Raw genomic sequence first — 24,158 nt, 5'->3', positions numbered from 1 at the left:
CCAGGTGACCCTCCCTGCCCGGGCTGGCTTGGTCCCAGGCTGGGGTGTGTCCCGTGGTGTCTCCACTACTGAGTGGCTCTGCCCCTTCTGCACGGTCCTCTCTGGCAGGAGCCAATGTAGGGCAGAGGAATTTGTAGGACAGAGGAAGGGCAGAGGAATTCTTCCAATTGTCGGAAATTTACTTGGGTGGGGCAATGAGCTAACCTCAAACCTTTGCTTCTGGTCATTGCTTGCTTGCTACACCGCTGTAAGGGGAATTATGGGATGAGGTCATTAAAGCACGGGCGACTGGCCCATCAGGCAATAGAGGGCAACCAACCCGCCAATTATTTCAAAAGGCAATAGTGGGCAACCAATCATTTTAAAGGTCAACGCATGATCCATGCGTAGTCAGCTTATGCGCAGCTTGTGCACCATGGGGATAAAAGGCATGCCGTTGTTCCGGTCGGGGTCCTTGCCTGCGAGAGTGGCCACTGCGTTGGTGCTCTGGGGCTTGGACCCTGGCTAGCCAGAAAATAAACCTCCTCTTGTGTGATTGCATCCTCGATGTCTCTGCTTTTCTGTCCGGTGGGGCTGTGGAAGGTTTGTCCCTAACACCACCAAATGCAGCCACACTGGGGGGTTACTCCCCACGTCTGGGGGAGTGGCTATGTGAACAACTTGGAATCCTTCCGGTGGGCTGCGAGTCCATCCTCCCATGGTTACTTGTTCACGCAGTCGTTTACCCATGTCGACATGGACCCAGGGATGCTCGGTTCATGCTCTGGGTTAGAACCCACTGCTTCACCCATTTCCCTGCTCGCCTTGCTCCCGGTGTGGCCTCTGAGCTCTTGCTGTCGGCCCCTGTATGCCTTCAACATGTGCTCGTCACCTCACCTTTGGGGACTTCTTCATCTCCTGCCACTACAAGATGCTCGGGGCTCACCTTGTATGTTTCCTGCCTCTGCCCTGGAACCAGCCAGCTCTCCAGGGAGCCCTGGTCCCCGGGGCTGGGAAGGATGTCAGAAACCAGCATCTGGGCACAGGTGTGTCCGCTGCTACTGGGATGTTGCTGCTTCTAGACTCTCAGCGGACAGAGCAGGAGAACATCTAAGTCATTTAAAAGATGAACGAATACATTTAAACACGTTGACTATATATTTATTATGCCCCAGGCCCTGTGCTGGGGACTGAGGGTTCAGAGAAAATAAACCAGAGCCCCTGACATCAGGAAGGCCACAGTGCAGGGTAAGGCAGGTGAGGAGACCAGAGACAGGCCCCGCCCTGCAGGGTGAGCCACGGCAGAAGCTTCTAGAGCACGGCTGTGGAGGAGCATGGACACTCCTTGTGCTCTCAGGAGGCCTGGGGGAAGTTAGTTCCAGGACTGGCTGTCCGTGGTGCAAAGGCTGAGATTCAGGGACCACGGGGAAGGCAGGAACCGCAAGGGTTGGTGTGAAGGGGCCGGAGGAGGCGGGAGAGACCGAGGCAGGGCCACAGGGCTGCCCACGGCTCGGCAGGGGCCTGGCACTGCCCGGAGAGGGACGGGGGAGGGGGCACACGTGGCACGAGTTTCAGGAAGGCCTCCCCGGGGTCTCGGCAGGAGTGAATCCTGGGCAGGGTGGGGAGGGAACGTAATCGAGAGTTTGCAACAACAAAATCCCACTCACATTCTTATCATCTCTTCCTGGCAGAGGAACTATTTCAATAAACATGGGCTTTACTTGTACCTTATAACACATGGATTTTCTTAATTGACAATTTCTGCCTTCAGTCATCAAAATGAAAGCCCTTTCTGTAATATCCAGCAGCCCTTTTGTTGGAGGGGGGATGACTCAAGTTCGACCCAGGGACTGTCCTCATTGACTGAGAACACAGTAAAATGGCGCTGGAACACGGGCTCGGGGCGAGGACTCAGGGAGCGCATCCAGGCACAGCGACTCTGTTTCCTGGACCACGCACACCTGGCCACAGGTGTGAGCGGCTGTCAGGATGGTGGTGTGGCCCACCCCTCTTAACTCAATCGCAGGGGTGCACGCCCAGCTCCTAGGGACCAGCAGACACCCCAGAAGGTCCCAGTGCTGTAGAAAATGGTGTTGCAAAGCTGACCCCACTGGTTTGCTAAAAACTTTTAGAGTTACAGAGGTATAATAAAATAAATTTTTTAAAAATAAATAATGCATAGTCCTTGCCCCCAAAGGAATTTATTGTCTATATAGATGGTGGGATAAGCCGTCTCCACATTGACGCCAGTTTACAGTGACACAGCCGAACACGTGCTGTCACCAACAGCTGGCTAAGGGACACCTGCAGAGTCCACAGATGGGAGAGAGCACGGTGGCTGGGGGGCTGGGGTGGGACTTGGGATGGAGGTCAGAGCTGCCTGGACACGGCTGTGCAGAGCAGGGTCCTTCATGGCCTCCGGATGGGCACCGGCTTCCCTGTGAGTCAGACTTCCTGTCAAGGAGTCCCAACAGCTGCAGTGACAGTGAATTCGTCAGTCTAATCGCTCCTGAGACGGGCCTGACCTCCCTGGGCCTGTGTGCCACAGTCGTGTTGCCCAGGGTGCTCATTCTATGGGGCACGGACTGTGCCGTGTGCACACACATGAGTACACATACATGCACACTACATACAAACCATGTACAGCACACATATGCATTCTCACACATATATGCACACACATGGACACCACACACATACAAACCATGCAGAGCACATATATGCACTCACACACATACATACACATGCATGCCACATACATACAAACCATGCAGAGCACACATATGCACTCACACATGCATGCCTACACATGCACACCACATACATATAAGCCATGCATGCTACTCATATGCACTCACATATACATGCACACACATGCACACCACATACATACAAACCATGCAGAGCACACATATGCACCAACACACACATGCACACCACATACACACAAACCATGCACACCACACATATGCACTCATAGATGTGCATGTATACACACAAATATGCATAGAGGTATGTGCACACATAGGTACACACAGGCACACACACAAACTCATACTCACACGTACATAAACACACTTGCATCCAAGCTCACACACAAGTATGCACGTGTGTGCCCCCATACACACACATACCCAGCACTGCACCAAGGACAGCTTTGCAGGGTGACCAGGGGAAGAGTGCTGGTCACTCCAGTGGGTGACACCTGTCTTTAGCCATGAGGAGGTGGCAGGTCTCAGGCCTGGTCTCTGGGCAGTGCCAGGTCACCATCCTGGCTTGTCCCTCTCAGGGATGGCGGCGGGGCGAGCTGGGAGTGCAAGTCCTGAGGACAGCAGGCTCTGCGTGGCCGCCCTGTCCCGGGAACCTTCGCCCGGCGCACACGGAGCCCGAGGGCGTAAGACCCGGCGGGCTGCTTTCTGGGGTCCCTCAGCTGCGGTGCAGGTGGGGCCCACGCAGGCGAGACCCCTCCCGGCCACCGAGGCCTCGCTCCCCTGAGATCCACCCCAGGCTGAGCAGACCGGCAGCGGGGAGCCCCTAGACGCCGCCACGGGCAGACGGGGAGCCTCCGTAGAAGCATCACGCCCGGCCTGCCAGAGGGACCGGGTATTGTGGGCAGAGGAGGGGACGTCCCTCGGGGTGCTGAGCACGGGCAAAACACGACCAGATAAAGCTGGTTCCAACCTCTGACCTCTCCAGAAATGGAAACGAGGCCTCTGCATTGCTCCTGGGGGTGATTCGGCTCTGAGAAAAACGGGCTCGGTTTGCGCAAAGTGGCGGGAGCGAGCCCGGGGACAGCTAGCACGCGGGATGACGCAGGTCCTGTCAGCGCCCAGAGCCGCAGCGGCCTCTCGGAGGTCGTTACCGACCAGACAGATCCGGACAGGCAGGGCCCTGGGGCTCCGTCCTCAGCCGGCCTCAGCAGGGGCAGCGCTAGACTTTCGTCTTTAAAACCATAAACATCTTCTCCAGTAATCTTCCTGGATCACAGAAAAGGCCGGGGATGCCGCCGGCCGGAGGAGCAGAAGCAGCCACAGAAGGATCTTCCTGCCGCGTCCTGCACGGGGCTCCACGCTCCGGCCTGGACAGGCTCAACACCTCCCGGCTGGCCCCCACCGTAGTGCAGGGAGACGCCACGGTGACCCGGCTGCCAAGCCCCGGTCAGGGCAGTCCTGGCTCTGACACAGATGCGGGTCCCTACCCCAGGGCATCTACTGTGTGGCTTGCCCGTGTCAGCCAGCGTCCCCGGGTCCCACCCCTGCGGGGAGCTGGCCGAGGAACACCGCAGAGAGATGACCCAGGTGCAGACCGGGAGCCTAAACCAAGAGCCCGTTCCTGATGGGGCCTCTGCTCTCCTGCGGGATTAGCACCGCCTGGCTCCCAGGATGCGCTGCGGAAGGAAACCTTCTCGACAGGGTGTCTCCGGCGTGTTAGTCCAGGTAGGTGGGGCAAATTAATAGCCTGCTGTTCAACTGAACTCGTCCCTTTATGGACTGAAGTTTTAAAAGAAAGCACCGTGGTAGTTTGCACTAGTAAGAAACAAAACCAAACACGGACGCTAATCTCCCACTGCGCTGGCACTTAGTCACCATAAAGCCACAAAAGCATCCTCCCTCCCTGGAGGCAGGATGCCCTGGAAAGGCCCAGACCCTGCTATTCTTACTCGACTCAGAGCCCGGGACCACTCCGCCGTCCCGCAAGTACATGAATTTCCGAACTGAAGCATGGAGCAAATGCAATAAAAAACCCGATTAGTCACTCAGTCCATGAAAAGGTGACCTTTCTCTCCCTCATTTTTTAAGCGGCTAGAAATCCTACCAGTCCCGCCATCAAACTCTCACGAGCGTGAGCACACCTGCGGGCGTATTTTATGGGGCCAGAGAGTCATAAACTGGTGGCACTGCTTTACGACATAGGCCGTGAGTCCACACCGAGCTGTGGGTGTCTCCCCAAAGCCCCAACGGTCAGTGTCTGGGCCCCCCCCAGGGCCTGCCCGGACCCCCAGCGTGGAGATGAAGGACAAATCTGAGTCCCTTCCAGGTAGGTTCTCGGTGCCCTGCGTGCAGAGCGGGCCGAGAGTCACGGCAACGTCCCCCGGTAGGCAGAGCGTGGCGGTCCCTGCGGACTGAACACGGCCCCCAGCACCTGCCCTTGCCTTGCTTTTCAGACACCCCCACGGGAAGGAAACTGCGCCTGGGGAAGTGAGGACTGAACTCCAAAAGCTGCCGGTTCTTTCTTCTAAATTTCTCCCTGAGGGGCTGGGGAGTCAGGGATGGGGAGGTCACCTGTGTGGTCCACGGGGTCTCCCGCACAGGGGCAGGTGCGTCCCGGGTGCAGCCGGGGTACCTGGGCTATCAGGAGCCCTGGCACCTGTGTCTCGGGAACCTCCACGCACAGGTGCAGGGGCCACCTGACCCCTCGCACCTGTCAGACCCTCCCTGCTTCTTCCCACCCAGTCTTGCCCCCTTGGGCCTCAGATCCTTGAGCACCCGGATGTCACCAGCCCAGTCACCAGCTCAGTGAGAACGAGAACGTCCCCCAGGCTCGAGGGGAGACCCCCAGCCGCCATCTGAGGACCCCCCCTTCGCCCGCACACCCTCCCCCACCCCGGCCGGGCTCACCCCGCGCTCCAGCAGCATGTCTCGGAAGTGGGCGGCGCGCTCCTCCAGGGGCAGCAGGACCTGGGGCGGCGGCGTCCTCGCGCCTCCGTCCTCCTTCCCGGCCTCCGCCGGCTCTGGGCTCTCTCGGCCTTCGGTCCTGCACGGGCACAAGACGCAGGGGGTTCAACGTGACCTCGCGGCTGCGGCCGGTTTTCTCGGCAACCTCGGAAAACCCTCCCTCGGGGAGCTCTCGAAGGACAAAGAGCCTTGGGAAGCCTGTTTAAAGCACGGCCCGGCCACTCAGCAGCGACATTTCTGGGGCTGGGCCCCCCCAGCCTCTGGGCACCAGCTGCCCCGCCGCCAACCATGGCGGGACCCCCGCTTCCCGGCCCCGTGCTGTCGCGGCCCACGGCACGGAGGCCAGACTCCCCTCCCCCGCAGAGGTGCCGTCGCTGGGCGGGGGAGGAGCGGACCCACCACCGGACAGGCCCTTCACCCGCTCACGGCCCCTCGTTTGGGACCCGTGCGTGGGAGACAGTCGTGTGCGGAACCACCTGTGGACGCCCAGGGTGCAGTGTGCCGTCCTAAGGTCTAGCCCAAGGGAGATGTCAGTGGCAAGGGTGGGGGGCAGGGACCCCACCCCGGGCACAGAGGATGGTGGACAGTGGGGTCCCCTGCAGACGGTTGGCCAAGGGATGCTGAGGGGCTCAGTGGCCGAGGTGGGGCCCTGAGTGGGCACTGGGGGCCTGGGGGGTCCATCAGTGACCGCGCCAGGCTGAACCACCGACCTCCGCTCCCTCCTTCCTTGGGGGAGGGAGGGGAGCCCCCCTCTTCTGGAAGAAAGGGAGAGGCCCCCCAGTTATCAAGCACCAACGCTGTGCCTGGCCCTGTTTTAACTGGCCATTTGGTAGATCGCTTCATGGTTCTCCACCTTATTCTAGAAGCATCTGCAAACCTCCTTTAAGCAACTAAATGCTTGCTGCTGGGAGAGAGGGTTTGGCCAAATGCAGACACTGATGCTCTGGCCTGGGGCAGCTCGGACCAGCTGCAGCCGTCCTCGGGGATGCAGGGGTCCCAACAGGACGCACAGATGGGCGCAGGCTGGCTGGAGAGCAACCTCGCCCTGAGCACACTGACCCCCCTGCAGGCTGCTCCCGCCTGGCCCTGCCCCACTCCCACCCTCGCCAGGCCCGGGGCGGTGGCCGTTCACGGTGACAGGTGCATCGGGGTCTGTGGCAATCCCAGCCTCAGTCCCCGCATGCTGCGGAGTCCTCACTTTCTGCTGTACCTGGGCTGAGCTCGGCCGCGTGATCGGGAAGTGCACTGGGTACACTCACAGGCGGGCGGCTTAGTGCCCTGCACTCAGGAAGACCGCAGGGCTCCGTGGGCAGAAGCGGCAGGAGACACACACACAGGGACGCACAGCCCTCCAGCCTCACCTCGCAGTGGGACGGGTGGAGTCCCTCGCACCACGTAAATCGGGGCTCGCCGACATTTCCCTGGGGCAGGTTCCCTCCTGGAGCCAACTCTGCTGGGCCCGGAACTTCTCAGTGGGCCTAGAACCTTGGACTTCCCCGATCACCCGAGTTGTGCAGTTTGAGCAGGAATCGGTCCAGGTCAAGTGAGCCAGCAGCCCCCACCCTGGACACCGTATCAGCCCCCTCCCCTGACACCCCCTCCAGGTCTGTCTCCCCAAGAGCCCTGAGACTGGGGAGCCCCAATCCCTCCCCCTGGCATTCGCTCTCATAAATTTCCAGTTGCTGCCCCCGCCCTGCCTACTCCCGGCTGCGAGTCCCGCGGGCACACACGCGGCGTCTGGACTTGAGGCCGGCTCTGTGCTGAGGTCACTTTCCCCCTTTGCGATCGTCCCGAGTGAGATCTGTCTCTACCGCGTCACCCACCGCCCAGCTCCGACTGTCTCCGACACGTGCACAGAGTTCTCAGCTGAGGGTGACTGTTCCCCGGGAGGGACACTTGGCAATGTCAGGGGGTGTGCGTGGCTGTCACAACTTGGGGTGCTGCTGGCCACTGGGAGGAGAGACCGGGGAGCCCCTGAAAGCCCCACGACCCACGGGGCAGCCCACGCCCAGCACCGTCGCAACCAACGGCCGCCTCCCGGAGGTGTGGGCGCCAAGGGAATCCTGCATTGCTTCCTGGATTGGGGAAGAGGGGGACGGAGAGGAGAAGGGACATATGGTCATTTAGGGGCCAGGCCAGGGCTCCTGACACCTGCCGAGGGAACAGCGTTCCCGTCATGTCTGTCCAGGGAAATGTGAGACGTGCGTGTTACCACCTTTAGGAAGTGCTGAGAATATACGGCGTTCTGTGTCTGTGTAGGGGCTTTCATTCACAGGGGCTGCAACACGGATTAATCCACACTAGTACACGATGTGCAAAGGAAAGATTGCTCGGCCCATCGGGGAACCTTATTTATAGACCAACTATTTCAGGGGAACCTACATTCTTTGCTTCTTAGGCGATTATGTGGAATTTTGAAAAAAAAAAAAAAAGAAAAGAAAATTACTAGTGGATTTGCAATTGTATCATATTCCAAAGGGTATAATTAGGATTTCTCTGTAATAAATTTTCATTAGTTAAAAATAGAAGTGTGAAACAAGGCTTGCATTGTTGCAACTTGAAATGAGATTAATAGGAGCCTTCTGAGCTCACCGATGATGGCGCATTACAGCTTATTCAACAAAATATTTTGTTCGGAACCGCTGAATGCCTTCCAGATAGCTCAGCTATCAGTTCAATTAGAACCGGTCAAAAGCAAATGCAAACTAGCTAAATATATTTTTAATATTCTCGTGGCTGAGCGATTTTTGTACTTTTAACAAAAAGCCGGTTCTGATAGGTTTAATAGAGACAGCCGAAGCCCCGGTTTGCTGGGGGGGGCAGCGTCCCTGTGATACTCCGACTGTCTCCCACGAGCATAGCTGGCCGCGGGGAGCAGGGCAGTTTCACTGCAGCTCAGAGCCTGGGGAACTTGACGCTTTGGGAAATTTTTCAGGTCCAACATATGGCTCAAAGGGGGCTCAGTTTGGCCAGCCTCCCTCCCGGGGCAGGTGTGGCCCACACCTGAGCACCATAGCCCTGGAGTCTCCCCTCTCCCGGGACGGAACACCCCGCCCGCCTTGCCTCTGCCCACCGAGACAGCGTGGCTATCACCACCCTGAGCTCTCCCGTCCGGGTCCCGCCCTCCCCCCCCCCCAGCCATCGGCCCAGCCATTAATGGTGCACGTGCCTTAGCATGTGCACACGTGTGGCGTCCTGCTGGAAGGTCTGAAACGCTGAGGGCCTCTCATTCTGCACACGTGCAAAGAGCAGCGAGTTATTCCGTAAAATACATCAGACTTGACCCCAGAGGAGCCAGATTCCAGACACTGAAACTGCAGCAGCTATTTTCCCTTTGTGAGCAACAAGCTTTAGTTATCTACCTGAGGGCGGGGGAGCTCGGCCACTGGGCTGTGCCCGTCGGCTGTGAGCCCGGCGGTCACCCCAAGCCCTCAGACAGGACTCTCTCTGCCCGGGTGGCATCTGTGGGCCATCCTGAGGGCGGGACGGCTGCCCTGGCAGGAAACCACCAACTCCAAACAGCTGCCAGCTCCGGGCGAGAGCAGCCAGCCTGCACTACCCCGTCTCCCCAGCCCGTCTGAGGCACCCACCACCACTTACAGCCACACGGACACCCATGCGTGTCTTGATGGCGTCACCAGACGGGTGCAGGCCCAGACCGTGCTGGACAGACCAAGGTCCCAAGCTCTCTTTGGTGAGACACATGCAGGTCTTTAGTCGCAGTGTCTGCATGTGAGGAGGATTTAAGATAATCCTGATTAATCCCCCAGAGCAGCAGTTCCTTCCCTCCCTCTCTCCTTCCCTCCTTCCCTCCCTCTCTCCTTCCCTCCTTCCCTCCCTCTCCTTCCCTCCTTCCCTCCCTCTCTCCTTCCCTCCTTCCTTCCCTCTCTCCTTCCCTCTCCTTCCCTCCCTTACTCCTTCCCTCCTTCCCTGCTTCTCCCATGTGCAGAATGTGTCCCACCCCATACTAGGCACAGGGGAGGTTGTACCCCAAAACAAGCCCAGCCCGCACCCCGCCTGGGGACAGCACCGTCCACGGGGCGTGACTCACGCAGCCGGGCACACGCAGAGCTGCAGCGGGCGAGCTGAGCTGGTGTCTGCAGGGCAGGGGCCTTTGGTGCCGCAGGGCTCCTTGCAGGGCCTTTGGGGGGACGTTCCCACTAACGCCATCACTGGAGAGACCGCGTGGGAACAGAAGACGTTTGCGCTGACCGAGGCCCCAAGGGGAGCGTGAGAGGGGGACATACACGAGCAGGGACTCAGGCCCAGAGGGGTTGCTGCCACCGTGCTGTCACCATCTCATGTAGAGAGAAGGTGGCATCTGAGTGGGGCCGAGTTCTGGAGAACTCCACCTGCAGGGAACTTGGGTTTAAGGTGTTTCTGAGCCTTCCACGTGAGCGTGACTTACGGTACAACCTTGGCTGAAGTATGGAAGCTCTCCGGACCTTACTTGGGTTAAAATGCACATTTTGGACAAAAAGGTCTTAAACAGCCTCACAGCCCTGCAATTCTGTGCTGTGAATGTGACCTACAATTGTATGCTGCGAATGCGATCAGTTAATCTCATCCTCTTGAAATATTTAAACGTCTTGACTCTGCCATCAACGTATTAGCTCTGCCTCCCAATTTTGCAGTCCCATAAATTTGACAAACAGGCCTCCCGCGTCTTCATGCAATGTGTTCGTAAAATGTTCAGCAGGAAATGCCAAGACTGACGCCTCCCGCAGGTCTGGCCAGCGCGGCCCCACGGGCTGGTGAGGGGCGGCCGGGCCGGGAGCGGTCACGGTGGCAGAGCCGCCCGGGACCCTGGCCCACCCCCTGTGCGGCCCATCTGGGTTGTAGGTGCCACACCGTCACCTCCGGGGTCCCTGCTAATGGCCAGTCCATGGTGGCTTCGGTTTTGCTATGGCAGATCCGTGTCTCCCCAGCTGTGCTGGCAGCTACCCACGGCAAAGCCCCGCCCACTGCCAACCCCCCAGGGCCGAGGGCAGGACGGGGGTGGGGCTGGGGCCAGCGTGCTGGGGGGCCAGGGAGTGAGACCCATGGTGCAATGAAGAATGCATTCTGCCTGAGCCCCCAGTTCCTGGCAGAGAGCTCCCCAACTCTCAGAATGCCCGCCCTAAGTGACGGGGGTGTCTTTTGTGACTCATGAGGACACCCTTTGGACCGCAGCACACCTGAGTCATGCTAAGGCACACCTTAGACCACGTCGAGTCCTGCCAGCAAAGCCAGCCTGTGACTGCACGGAACTTTTTTCAGCTCCACCTGCCTCCTGCATCTAGGGTGGGGGAGGGGCTGGACACTGAATTCAGTCTTTCCACCAATGATCAATTAATCAATCAATCACACCTCTGGGATGAACCCCCACAAAGCCCTTGAACAGTGAGGTCCAGGAGCTTCCTGGTGGGTGCAGGTGTCACAGGTCACCATGCTGGGAGGGTCGGGCACGCGGCATCCCCGGAGGACAGAGGCCCCTGCCCTGGGCCTGTTCCCGATCGTGCCCCACAAGTCCCTCCGTGTAGCTGCTCCTGAGTCGCCACCTCCATAACACAACTGCAGTCGTAAGCATCACTTCCGGTGAGTTCCGTGAGTCATTCTAGCAAATTATCAGACCAGAAGGAGGGTTGTGGGAGACCCTGGATTGGTAGCCAAGTAGGATGGATTTAAGGGCAGCTCAGTGACCCCCTTGCGGCTGGTGTCTGGGGTGGGGGCAGCCTCGCTGGGGCTGAGCCTTCGCCCATGGGGTTGGAGCTACCTTGGGGTCCTTCGTGTCAGAACTGGATTGGACTGCTGGACACCCAGACGGTGTCAGAGAACTGCTGTCAGAACCGAGGGCAAATGATTCAGATGATTAAGCATGAAATGTCCAATCATTTCCTTAAGTACTAAGTTTGACAGTTGATATCTCTGGCATTTCACCATGACACTTCTCTTATTTTTATCGCGAAGGTGCATCCTCAGTCTTTCAAATGCATACTTTGGCTTGTGATCATCTTTTGAATTTTTTCTTAGAGCAAGTTTGCAAAACCATGGATAAGTCAAAAATGCATGTTATTCTCAAATAGGAGTCCGCTTGTGGAACCAGTGCAGTGCAGACAGGTCGAAATGGCATCAAAAGGTTTGGGAAGGACGCGGCTAATGAACACACAGTACGTGGATGGTTTGAGAAGTTCCGTTCTGGTGATTTTAATCTTGAAAATGAGCCACGTGGGCGACCTGAGACCAAGGTGGATCATGATGAGCTGAAAGCTATGGTGGAAGCTAATCCATCTGAACCTACGCATGAATTAGCAGCAAGGTTGGATGTTACTGTTCCAATAATATTGGACCATTTGAAACAAACCAGCAAGGTAAAGAAGCTGGATAGATGGGTTCTGCATGAATTATACGAGTGTCAGAAGAGAAATTGTCTCAAAAGCCTGCTGTCATGACATAAAGGTGAACCATTTCTATACCGTATTGTTATGTGTGATGAAAAATGGATCCTTTTTGACCATTGCAAGCATTTGCCACAATAGTTGGACAAAGATGAAGTGCCAAAACACAGTCCAAAACCAAATATTCATCACAAAAAGCTACTGGTGTTTGTCTGGTGGTCCAACGCTGATATTACCCACTAAAGCTTCATGAAACCTGGTCCGTCTGTTACGGCGAACGTCTACTGCAACCAGTTGGATGAAATGATGAGGATGCGTGCGGTTAAGCAGCTGAGATTGGACAACAGAGACAGGCCAGCCCTCTTGCAAGACAACGCTCAACCACATGTCGCACAAACAACGCTGCTCAAACTGCAGAGGCTGGACTTGGAAACTCTCTGTCATCCTGTCATCCACCGTATTCACCAGACCTTGTACCAACTGCCAAACACTTCCTCCAGGCTTTGGACCACTTCTTGCATGAAAAAATGTTCAGTTCTCCACAAACTATGAAAAACGCCTTTCGTGACTTCACCGCCACTTGCTGTCCAGGCTTGTTTGCTGCTGCCATAAACCAGCTACCGTTAGGATGGCACACCTGTGTCATAGTGTAGGTGCACACTTTGATCGACCGTATTGCTTCTTGTTTGAGATGTAATAAACTACACCTTTGATTCAAAATCGGACACTTCATATTTAATGACCTGATACTCTGTTTCAATTCCTTCCGGCAGGTGTTTCCAGAGCCGACAGCATGGTCCGCCCTATCCCGGGCCCGGGCATGGTGTCTCTGTCTCTCGGCCCGTTCATGCATCCCAGACCCTGCCAACACCACACAGCGGTCCTGAGACCCGGCACCGCCGTTGGCAATAAGGCCTGGGAAGTGTGGGCACGGCCCCTTCCCTGTCCGCTGTGTGTGCAGTGGGCACCGCTCCGGACCTGGGCCCACGGTCCCTGCTCTCTGCCCTGGAGGTGCCTGTTCTAGAGGGTGGGACAGAGACTCGGCAGTAATGGGCTCTAGTGAGTGAGTGGAACGGATGGGCATTCACCTATGGCCGGGTGCGGTGGCTCGCGCCTGTAATCGCAGCACTCTGGGAGGCCGAGGCGGGAGGATGGTTTGAGCTCAGGAGTTTGAGACCAGCCTGAGCAAGAGCGAGACCCCATCTCTACTAAAAATAGAAATAAATTAATTGGACAACTAAAAATATATAGAAAACATTAGCCGGGCATGGTGGCGCATGCCTGTAGTCCCAGCTACTCGGGAGGCTGAGGCAGGAGGATCGCTTGAGCCCAGGAGTGTGAGGTTGCTGTGAGCGAGGCTGACGCCACGGCACTCTAGCCCGGAAAACGAAGTGAGACTTTTTCTCAATACAAACAAACAACAAAAACAAACATGCCACCTGCTCAGGAATTTTAAACCAACCAGCAACCCCACCCCATCAGGAGAGGGGAGGGCCGGCCTCGGCAGGCGGGACACCGTGAGCAGGTGCTGGAGAGCGGGAAGGAGCCCGTGTGCGTCCGGGAGAGGAACGCCCAGGCCCTCAGTGGGAGCATGGAGGAATGTTCCAGAGACAGCCACGGAGGACAGCGAGGGCCAGGGGAGGAGGAGAGTGTCCAGAGGTCAGCGAGGGGCCGGGTCCCGCTGTCTCTTTGGCCACAGGAGGGATGCGACCTTTGACTCCCAGTGGTGTGAGGACCCTGGCGGCTCTGAGCAGAGCGCCACGTCCCAGCCGGGACGACGGCCCTGGGTCCCAACCCCCCATCATGCTGCTCCCTGAGACAGGCGTGGGCGGGACCCGGGGCCTGGGTGGGTGCGGGCTCCCTGCCAGGGGCCGCGTCCACTCCCATGTTTCACAGACGCCTTCCTGCACAGGAAACAACTGCTAAGTGACTGTCTCCTTGATGCATTTTTAAAAATCACCGGCTACTCCCTCCACGTGGGGCACCTGCGGGTGGACGCCGGCTGAGGGTGCCAAGCATTCAACAGGACCCGGCACCCGCGGGGCTCCTGGGAGCATGAGTGAGGCGCTTTCCCATCCCAGCATCACCACCTCCCTCCCTGACCCGCCTGCACCGCAGGTCACCGCAGGCTGCTGCCCTCGGTCAGCGTTTGGCCGCCCGTGTGCGCACCCAGCCTCCGGCCCGTCTGCAGGGCTGCAGGGCGGTGGGGTGGGGGGAGGGGCTCTGCTGCCAGCCCCGAGCTGCAGAGGGCCAGGGACGAACCACGTCGGCAAGGAGACAGTATTGACGCCGGGTCGTGGGGCTCAGCGCCCTGCTCCGTTTGTTATGTTTAGCTTTGCTACAATAAAAAGGCAGAAGTGGGTGAAATGACTATTACTCCTTAACTAGGTATATGTGTATATATGTACTTTTTCATTGTGTTGGACCCTTTTCAACTGAGTGTTCGATGAACGAAGCCGTCTGTCTCTTCTATCATCGGAGCTCCTCTGCTCTGAGGGGAATCACTCCATCTCAACTGGATCTCTCCAATTTGCCTAACCTGTTTTCCCCTCCCACGATCATTTTCTCTTTAGCTTCCCCCTCCCCTCAAAACAAACCTCTGACCCTGGCCCGCCCCTGCAGGACCAAAGACCCCTGTGTCCCTCCTTCCGCGGTGCTCTGCTCTGCTCTGTCCCTTCCTGCCGCACCAAGGTGGGCATTTCTTGCTCCAGGGTGACAATCAGGCTGAGCAGAGCTAAGCTATCATTTCTCCTAAATACAGGACACAGACATTCTCTTTCAGGGGAGACAGGAGGACGCTGTTTCAGACTGTCATACATTTATATTCCAAGGGGCTAGAGAAGGAGCCCTCATCCCTGACATCCCGCATGGGGAAGGATGGGGTGAGGTTTGGGGAAACCGACCCCCCCTGTGTGCAGTTGCGTCAGTATCCCTGTGGTGCATGCATAGCACCCCGGCTAACCCTAATCGTGCATGAACACGGGTCACCTAATTATGGGAAAAGGTTGCTGAGGACAGACCCCCCTCTGGGCAGGAGACACGTGGGCAGGGCAGGCCAGTGGTACCCACCATGCAGCGACACCTTGCTCATTTCACACGCCCTCGGGCACAGCTGGTGACTTCAGAAAATATGTTTCAACTTCAAAAAGCTGCAGCAAGTTCAGACATCCTCAGTGTGATCCCAGCCACCGTGTCCAGGTTTCTGATGCATGGTCGCTTGTTCTTGGGGGAAGGAACAACCGCAGTGGCACACTCAGTGTGGACGTGCCACCCGGCACACGGCGGCCACGGGACAGGAGCTCTGGGTGCCGGAGAGTCCCCAGATCCCACTGAAGAGGGAGAGTTCTAGAGTCAGAAGATCAGCGTGGAGTTCAAGATTCAGACTGTCTCGTATGACTCAAGTCCTTTTATTTTTTGTTCTTTTTTTTTTTTTTTTGAGACAGAGTCTCACTCTGTTTCTTGGGCTAGAGTGCCGTGGCGTCAGCCTCGCTCACAGCAACCTCAGACTCCTGGGCTCAAGCGATCCTCCTGCCTCAGCCTCCCGAGTAGCTGGGGCTACAGGCATGCACCACCATGCCCGGCTAATTTTTTCTATATATTTTTAGTTGTCCAATTAATTTCTTTCTATTTTTAGTAGAGACTGGGTCTTGCTCTTGCTCAGGCTGGTCTTGTACTCCTGACCTCCAGAGAGCCTCCCACCTCGGCCTCCCAGAGTGCTAGGGTTACAGGCGTGAGCCACCGTACCCGGCCTGGTAGGACTCAAGTCGGTTCTCAGGGAAGGTTGATTTCCCGAAGCTCGGTCCCTGGGTGCTTGTCCGGGTGGCGGGCAGAGGACAGCGAGAGGCCGAAGCCCAGCACGTCTCCTCGTCCCCCATCTAGAAAACGCCCCACTGCCTTGAGAAGCCCAAATCCCACTTGTCATGTATGACTTGGCTGAGACTCCGCTCCCCTGATGGCCCGATGACCACGGCCTCCAAAGACACCTGGGAGGGATAGCTTCCCCCCCCGCACGTGGACGGCGCAGGACAGCTCTGCAGGACGCTCAGACCCGACCCCGGGCCCTCCCCATCCAGGGCCGGGACCTGAAACAGGACAGCAGCTGCTCTGTCAGTGGAGACCCTAAGGAGGGTGCGGCAGGGGCCGGCGTGCGCAGCCCAGGCGGGGCGGCGGGGCCCTGTGCCAAGAGAGGCGCTGCGTCGTGGTTTGTCACAGGTGCGGGAGCCAGAGCAGAGCGTGATGCCAGACCGCTAACACATCAGCATCATCCGGGCGGGATGGGGACAGTGTGGCCGTGGGAACCACGCGGGAGATGCAGACGTTTGAGCCGTCACAAGCTGGCACCAAGGAGAGCTGAACAGAGGAGAGAACAGCACTCGCCGCGGGGACCTGCACTGCGGCACGGCGCCCCGCCTGTCTGAGATGCAGGGGGCCAGCTGGGCCCGGACCAGGAGCACATGGCACTAGCTCTCCCTGTCGCCAGGGCAACAGCTCCCAGACACAGAAGGACATCGGATTTTCTGGGAGTCCCCAGGGCCTGCACACATCAGGGGTGACAGAGGTCTGTTCAGTGCATGACAGAAACCCGGGGCTGGGGAGAGCGGGAACGTGCACGATCTGGGAATGTGGCTGTTCATTGGTCATCCACGTGGGCCCCACACTGTCCCAGAAATTGCCACCCCACCAGCAAGACGGGGAAGGGGAATCTCCCAGTCCTGGGTCACCCTGGTCCCTGTGCACGGGACACTGCACACAGCAGGTGCTTAGCACTGGCCATGCTGGAGGACCAAACCTCAGGGCTGGGGAGGACACGGGGTCTGTGATCACCCCTTCCTGTCTTTCCCTGCCACGGAGGCCCTGCCCACGGGGGGTGGGGTGGGGCTGCGCTGGACTTGGATGACTCCCCAGCACACTGGGCATCCGGGGGCTCCCGGCTGCACGGATGGGCCCCTCGAGGAAGGAGATCCCGCAGAGGCCCCTCTGGCCCGGCAGGGCTACCCGGAACCTGAGCATCACGGTTCCGTCTCGGAGTTCTCGAGTCTCTGCCAGCGAGGAGGAGCCAGCCCTGCTTTGCTCTCGGCGGGGTGGGGACGCAGCCAGAGGCCGGAGGGTCTCAGCGAGAGCTGGGGACACAGACCCCCGAGGCCAAGGGCCCCAGAACCAGTTCTAGGTAGAAGGTCAGCTTCATCACACACACCCAGAGCCGTCACCTGGCATTCCCTACGTGTACAAACTAGCGAAATAAACACAACTCCAAGCCACCAGATTTATTTTGGTCTCCCCTTAGTACAAGAAATCTACACCAAATGTCACAGAAACCTAAATATGCTCACAAGGCCGTTGGGCCAGCGACACTTGCGAACAAAGGGGAGGATGTCACAGTTTGACGCCGTGCGGAGCTGTTAATTAGCACGCATGCCCGGGCCCACAGTGGCAGAACCTGGGCCAGAAGCCGCTTGTTCATCCAGTACTAGCAACTTCTAGTACTTCAATCTAGTGCTTCAACTGCTTCTCTGACGTGTCTTGTGGATAATTTCACTCTGATTTTCTAGACCAAATGACACAATGGTGCCGAATCCCTGAAATAATTCAATGCAATCATTTACAATAAATCCCAACTCCTTAAATTGGAACAATCGAAAAGCGGGTCTGGCCTATAAAGGGACCTGCACGCCAGACACCGCAAAGCCGGGGGCAGGGACCGCCAGGCTCTGGTCCCGGGGAAGACGCACGACCCGCGTCAGGAGCGCGCTCCGTTAAACCGTAAATAACAGGCTATTTGGAACGACGCTCGCCCAGGCAGTGTGAAATATTTCGGTAATTTTAAAGCCTGCCATTGTGACATATTTCTCCTCCTAAAGAATTCCAGGGAAAGTTTCACGTGGGCCTGAACTATTTGTGCCGTAGATTTAATTCCGTCTGTGCACGAATGCCCGGAGTGTCCGTCCGTCCGTCCGTCCAGCCGAGGCTCGTAAGGAAGGTCGGGACAGAGCCCAGCGCCCGGAGCAATCCGCATCCCAGCCTGTTCCCGTGTTGCTAAAACTTCATGACCGGTGCCGCCTAGTCACACGTGGCAGGAGGATTTTAAGTGCCTTTTGATAAGCAAAACTTACACTATGTATGCAAAGAAAGGGCAGGTCCAAGTGCCCTGGTTTCAGGAGGCTTTCCGGAGGCGTGTTCTCTTACCGTGCATGTCAGACTCCGCCAGGTAAACACACACAGAAGCGTTCCCGAGCTCGAAGAGCAGTTGGACTTGTTGACAACGACCTTCGCAAAGAGGGGCGGACACGCCAAGAAGATGCCAGTGGTTCGCCCAACCCAGGGCCACCAGCTCCAAGCCGGGGCCGTGCAGACGCGTGCTGGGCAGGGCAGCCGCGCCGGGTGAGGGGTCCCTGGCAGGCGAGTGGCTCACAGCTGGTGTAAACAGGCTCCTAAGCGGGCAGGCGGGGCCTGGCGGACACGGGGTCTGCCGTCTGGCTGCGTAACGACTGAGACCTCCCAAGCCCTTTTCTCTAGGGCCTCACCCGGGGGCAGGGCCACCACCGGCGCCGACATGGGGGTGTCTGGTAATCGCACCGGCGCCGGGGCCCCTCCCCCACGGGGCGCCTGTGAGGCAGGAACAGAAGGGGACACGCCCATGCCAAAACCGGGACGCTCCGTGCAGACGCCCGTGTGTGCTTCCAAGTCGGCTTCCGATTGCGGGAGTCACCCGGATGATTAAAACCAAAATTAATGTTCCGACGCTGTTTAAACGCCAACTGCTCGGGCCCGGAGGCAGGCCCGGGCGTGAGGACCCGGCTGGGTGATGTAGGCTGTGCCGGGCGCCCCGAGCTCTTCCTCCGACACGAGTTCCAAATTCATCAAATGACGGCTACATTTCCATCTCCCTCTTGCCTCGGGAAGCTCATCCTGTTTCTCAGATTAAGCACATATGTCCAAGGCAAATCAAAGGAGCGCACACATCAAAGAGCAGTCAGAACACCAGCACAGCCCGGCTCCGCCGCCGTCCCCCCGCCAGGGTGGGACCGGGCCCGCGCTCACTGCCTCCCGCCCTCGGCCCCCACCCATGGCACGTGCCATCCACCCCCTGCGGCCCTCAGTGTCCTCTGAGCCCCAAAAGCGACTGTCCAAAAAGGAGGTTGGGTGGGGGGGTGTCCTCACCCCGAGCCACCGGGCCCCCGTCTCCCCCCCGGCTGCACTCGGCCCCCAAGTGCGTGGGGCGGGGCGCAGGGTCCGGGCGGAGGAGAGCCCTGCCTCCCGCCGGACCTGCTCCCTGATTAGGGAGGACAGTGTTTCCCTTCCTTGTGTTGTTCCGGAAGGTTCCGTGGCGTCTGCTTGTGACGGAACCTACTCAGGTCTGATGCTGCGTGTTCGCCTGCTGGCGCGCAGAGCCTGCCCGGGCCTTGGCGGTCGGGCGCCCACCAGCCTGGCACCTGCGCCCCCCAGCCCCCACCGCCCCCTCCTCCTCCTTTGCTGAAAAGTCACAAGGTGACAGACTGACAGGTGACAACGGGCACAGATTCTGAGTCCAGATTCCATTTTTCCTTCATTGTGGCAAAGGTCTGTTATGGCAAAAGTATCACTTCTCCAAAGTCGTACTTTGTAAAGGGGAAATACAAGCGATGCTAACACTCTCACCACTCCCTCTGGTTCCTGCTGTGGGCTCAGCGTGTCCCACGGAGGGACTTACCTGGTGCAGGAACGAGTGCACCTGCTGGGCCACGCCAGCCAGGTTCTGTCGGGACAGCACGTCCACCCAGGCAGCACCTGGCCGGTAACGACCCAGCCCAGGAACCTGTGCCACCCCTCGCTGGCCTGGCTGCCTTCACACTCACCCCGTTTCTCTGCACAGGTGGGTGCAGCACACCTGTCCCTCCTTCTGCTTCCCTATTCTTACTCCCTCAATCATGTCTTTTTATGTGAAACTCAGTACGTAAGGAAGGGCAGAGCAACAGCCTCTCGGAGTGGCAGAGGGGTGGAGCCACCTCTGGCTTGAAGGGAAAGATGGATCCCCTCCCTCCACCCTCCTCACGCACGCAGCCACGGACAAGCCGGCCTGGACGGCCAGTCCCCAAGGCACCAACACAGGCGTTGTCACAACCAGGAGCCATCAGGGCTTCCACAACCTCTCATCTTACACTTGAGAAATCTGACCTCAGGGTCGGATCACTTTGCACAAAGCCACTACCCAAGCGAGATTCAGGGCTGGAGCCCCGAGCCAGACACCCACCCTCTCACCCGGCACACGGCACCACCTGCGCCCCGGCCGCCCGGCTGCTACAACGCGGCTCAGGAGACGCCGTCAGGGCCGAGCTCGAGGGCGCCTGGGTGGGCTGGGGTTGCTGGGGCACGCTCTCTGTACGGCGTCTGAGCTCCCCTGGACCCCCGAGACACCTGCTCCGGCAGGTTCCCCGGGCTGCTGCTAAGGCAGAACGGAGACCCCCGGCCGCCTGTTTAGCAGGTGAGTCCGTCCTCTGCTCCGAGTCAATATGGTCGGAACGATCGATGGCTTTTCTTCCCTCGCCACCTGAGTGCCCACTACGGAAAGACCCGCTGAGGAAGCACGGTGGCACCTACCGGTTCCGCTTGGTTTTCACGTCCTGGTCGTCCCTGCCGTCTTCTGAACCAGATCCATCGCTGTCGTGGGCTGAAAGAAAATCAAGGGGACAGGGCTGGTGTCAGAGCCTGGGCAGAACCACCGGGCAGCGCTCACCGGGAAGAGGACTCAACCGGAAATATAGAAAACAGACTTCTCCTAAAGGTCGGTATGAAATCCTATAACTAGTTTCACATTTCGGCAGAAAATAAATCTGATGTTGCCGCTCTGCAGAGAAGTCACCTAGAGCCACTGTCTATTTGGAGGTGGCTGGCCTTGCAGAGGGGCTGGGGCTGGGGAATTTAAGGTGGGCACCTGCTTACAAACTCCTTGTCTGTTTGGGATGAGGGCCTGGGAATTGCATGGCTCTGTCACGTCCTGGCTTGGAACCTCGAGCCCGGTGCAGCCGCTGCCCACGCCCAGCGGCTGCCCCTAACGCAGGGTGGGTCTGACCGCACGGCCCTGCTCCACCCTGAAGAGGTCGGTGCTGTGAGCTTTTGATGAGCCCTCGGAACCAACAGGCAAGAAGGTGCTTTGGTGTCGGTCTCTGGGAGAGAAGAGGACAGTGAGCTCGTGGGTGGCTCTCACGCTTTGTCATTCCTGTCCTGACAGGCGGTAACTCCCAAATGCCCTGCACACCACTCGGCCTCCCGCCCGGCTGCTCCTCAGAACCGCGTGCTCCTGGGGCTTCTCTCAGGGGGTCTCCACGTCCCGGCCCTGCCGTCCCCAAGGCAGCTCACCACCCCCGCCCCCGCCGGGGGCTCTGCCAGGGAAGCAACGCGCAGCCCCTAACGCACATATGCACGGTTTCTGGGAACAGACGGCAACTCCAGCAGCACTGCGCCCCCCAGGCCTCCTCATCTTAGGAAACCTGGCCACCCACCTGCGCATGGGGTCTGGAACCCCAGCAAGGCCTCTGCGCCGGCTCTCGGCTCCAACCTACGCACAGGTTTGCCTTCGGAGTGTGGCGTGGGCCCGGAAAGACGGGGCTCGGGTTCTCAGAGCCCGCTGGGCCCAGCCACACCGAAGCTCCACCAGGGCCGCCCGGCCACGCCCTGCACAGCTGACCCCCGTCCCCCAGGCCGCCTATGCAGGGCCCTGCTGTGGGCACGCGGCCTGCCTCCTCTGGGTCCAGCAGCCCCCCTCCCCTCCCCCAGCAAGAAGACATCACGGGCAGCCCCCTCCTTCCAAAATGACACTGGGCAGGTGGCAGGGTTTCCCGCTGGGCGGTGCAGGGGTGGGGAGTGGCGGGCAGGTCTCAGCCCAGAGTGACCAGATCCCCAGATCCTCCCCTGGGGTTCTTGGTCTCAGCTCCACCAACATGGGGGTGGGTCGCTCCTGGCTGCCCTGGGCTGTCCTGAACGCTGTGGGCTGCTCAGCGGCAGCTGTGCCCCAGCCCCAACAGACCCCACTGTGCAGGTCCCCGAAAGACACACGTTGTGTTCTCTGGCCCCACCAAGCTTCACTCCTGCCTGCCCCCCACCTCCTGGTGTTTCCCGCCCGTCCCATGGGCAAGAGCTCAGCCTGTCGCACTGCCCCCACCTCTGCCTCCGCGTGACACTCAGGCTGCCACTGCGCCGGCCCCTCTCCCCGGGGCCCTGCAGTCTCCAGGGGCTCCTAGCCTCCTCCAGACCGAGTGCCCGGCTGCCTGTCTGCACTGTGTGTCGGCTGAAGTCTGCACCTCCTGCCTGGTGTGTCCAGAGCAGGTGACATTCCGGCTCAGTCTCTAAGAAGAGTGACCGGGATGTAGTTTTTGGTCACCCACTTGTCTCGCAGGCAGATGAAGCGGGAGGTGACACGGGCGTGGAAGAGGGAGATTCCTCCCCGCGCCGTCACAGGACACTCCAGGGAGGCCCCAGGGGGAACATCGACATTTCTTTAAATCAAAAAATAATGAGATCATACAGTTACAAAGATATCATTGAAAATGACTGTGCATAATATTGTTTATTTTTAGAGTGTTTTTGTTTATTTTCTCTGAATAATTTCAACATAGAAAAATCCTTCCTAATTGAGATACAAAAAATCCAAAAGCCATAAAAGAAAAAATATATAAATTCAACTGACTTTCAAAGTAGAGCAGAGGGGTTGGAGGAGAAGGGATCTCTCGGGATCGGTTTCCCCACCAGCACTGCCGCTGGGCTGGGAGGGGACTGGAGCCAACCGTGTCCGGACCCCGAGTCCTGCTTGGACGGTGCTGGGCTGGGGGGACGCTGCCGTCCCTCCCTGGCTGTGGACGGCGGAGCAGAAACTGCAGGGACCACACACGATAAGGAATGCGCGCTGCACGGAAGTGACCTGGGAGGGTCGCAAACGGATGGCTCCAGCCCTGGACACGCCCTAGTCAGCCTCAGTCCCTGTGGTGCAGGGACCCTGGTTTCCAGAGCTGCCACGTTGTCACCACGATACTCACAGCGTCTGGTTCTCAGCAAACACTTCCAAAACGCACACGGAAACGGGGAAGTACGGCTCACTCACCTGATGTTTTTTTTTTTTACCAGTGACAAAAATCACCCCTGAGAATGCTAGTATACAAAAATTAACTCAAAATGCATAAAATAGCTAAACTTACAAGCTAAAATTATAAAACTCTTTGAAGAAAACATAAGGAGAAATCTGCATGACGCTGGATTTTGCAATGATTTCTTAAGTTTGACACCAAAAAAAAAAAAAAAAGTCAATAAAAGAAAAAACGCTAAATTGGACTTAATCAAAACGAAAAACTTCTGCACATCAAAGGTCTCTCTGCCAACAGAGCAAAAGTGCTGCCCGCACAGTGGGAGGAAATATTTGCAAATCACACGTCGGATAAGGGATTTACTACCCAGACTGCATACGAAACCCCTACAGCTCAACAACAACATGAAACGCACGACCCCATTAACAAATGGGAGAGGACGTGAACAGACGTGTCTCCCAAGAGGCGCCTGGGAGGGTCCCCAACGCCACTAGGCGTCAGGGTGCAAATGAGCCCTCAGTGCAGCTTCACACCCATGGTTACGACTGCGCAAACGGCAACGGGCAGAAGCAGCACACAAGCGTCCGCCAGGCGTGAGGACTGTGAGCCTGAGCCCGCTGGTGTGGACACCACCGGACAGGTGTGGCTGGTCCTCCCAAGGTGAGACCCCCCCCCAGGAGCCAGCAATTCCACTACCGGGTACAGAAGGAACTGAGAACAGGGCCTCACTCAGACCTTCACGTGCCCACCTCACATAGCACGTTATTCACAGTAGACGAGAGTGACAGCAACTCAAGGGTCTGTCACCACAGGGACGGGCAAAGGACACGCGGCCACCACGCAATGGAGCATCATCCGGCCACGGCCACGGAGAGGAAGGAAGTCCCGGCACCATGGACAACTCGGATTGGCCCTGAAGGCGTCCGTTATGTCACGTGGCACGGGCCAGACGCAGAAGGACAGGCGCAGCTTTGATCCCACTTACACGACTTGCAGGGAGCAGAAAAGTCTGGGAAGCGGCTGAGAGGCGGCTGGCCTGAGGGGAGGGGACAGGAAGTTATTGCTCGGTTGTTTCT

General features: G+C 58.2%; 1 protein-coding gene across 1 annotated transcript in view; it reads right to left on the bottom strand.

Annotated features, from left to right (window-relative positions):
- TCERG1L (transcription elongation regulator 1 like) overlaps positions 1 to 24,158 on the bottom strand; it is a 148,827-nt gene that overhangs the window by 10,909 nt on the left and 113,760 nt on the right. Inside the window, exons 8-9 of the mRNA XM_012781426.3 lie at positions 20,606 to 20,675; positions 5,598 to 5,733 (exon numbers count right to left, since the gene is read on the bottom strand). Of these exons, the coding sequence (XP_012636880.3) occupies positions 5,598 to 5,733; positions 20,606 to 20,675 (206 nt within the window). The remainder of the gene's footprint in view (positions 1 to 5,597; positions 5,734 to 20,605; positions 20,676 to 24,158) is intronic.

This window comes from Microcebus murinus, chromosome 14 (genome assembly GCF_040939455.1).
Source record: "Microcebus murinus isolate Inina chromosome 14, M.murinus_Inina_mat1.0, whole genome shotgun sequence".
Taxonomy (NCBI): domain Eukaryota; kingdom Metazoa; phylum Chordata; class Mammalia; order Primates; family Cheirogaleidae; genus Microcebus; species Microcebus murinus.
This window is presented reverse-complemented; position numbering and strand designations above follow the sequence as displayed.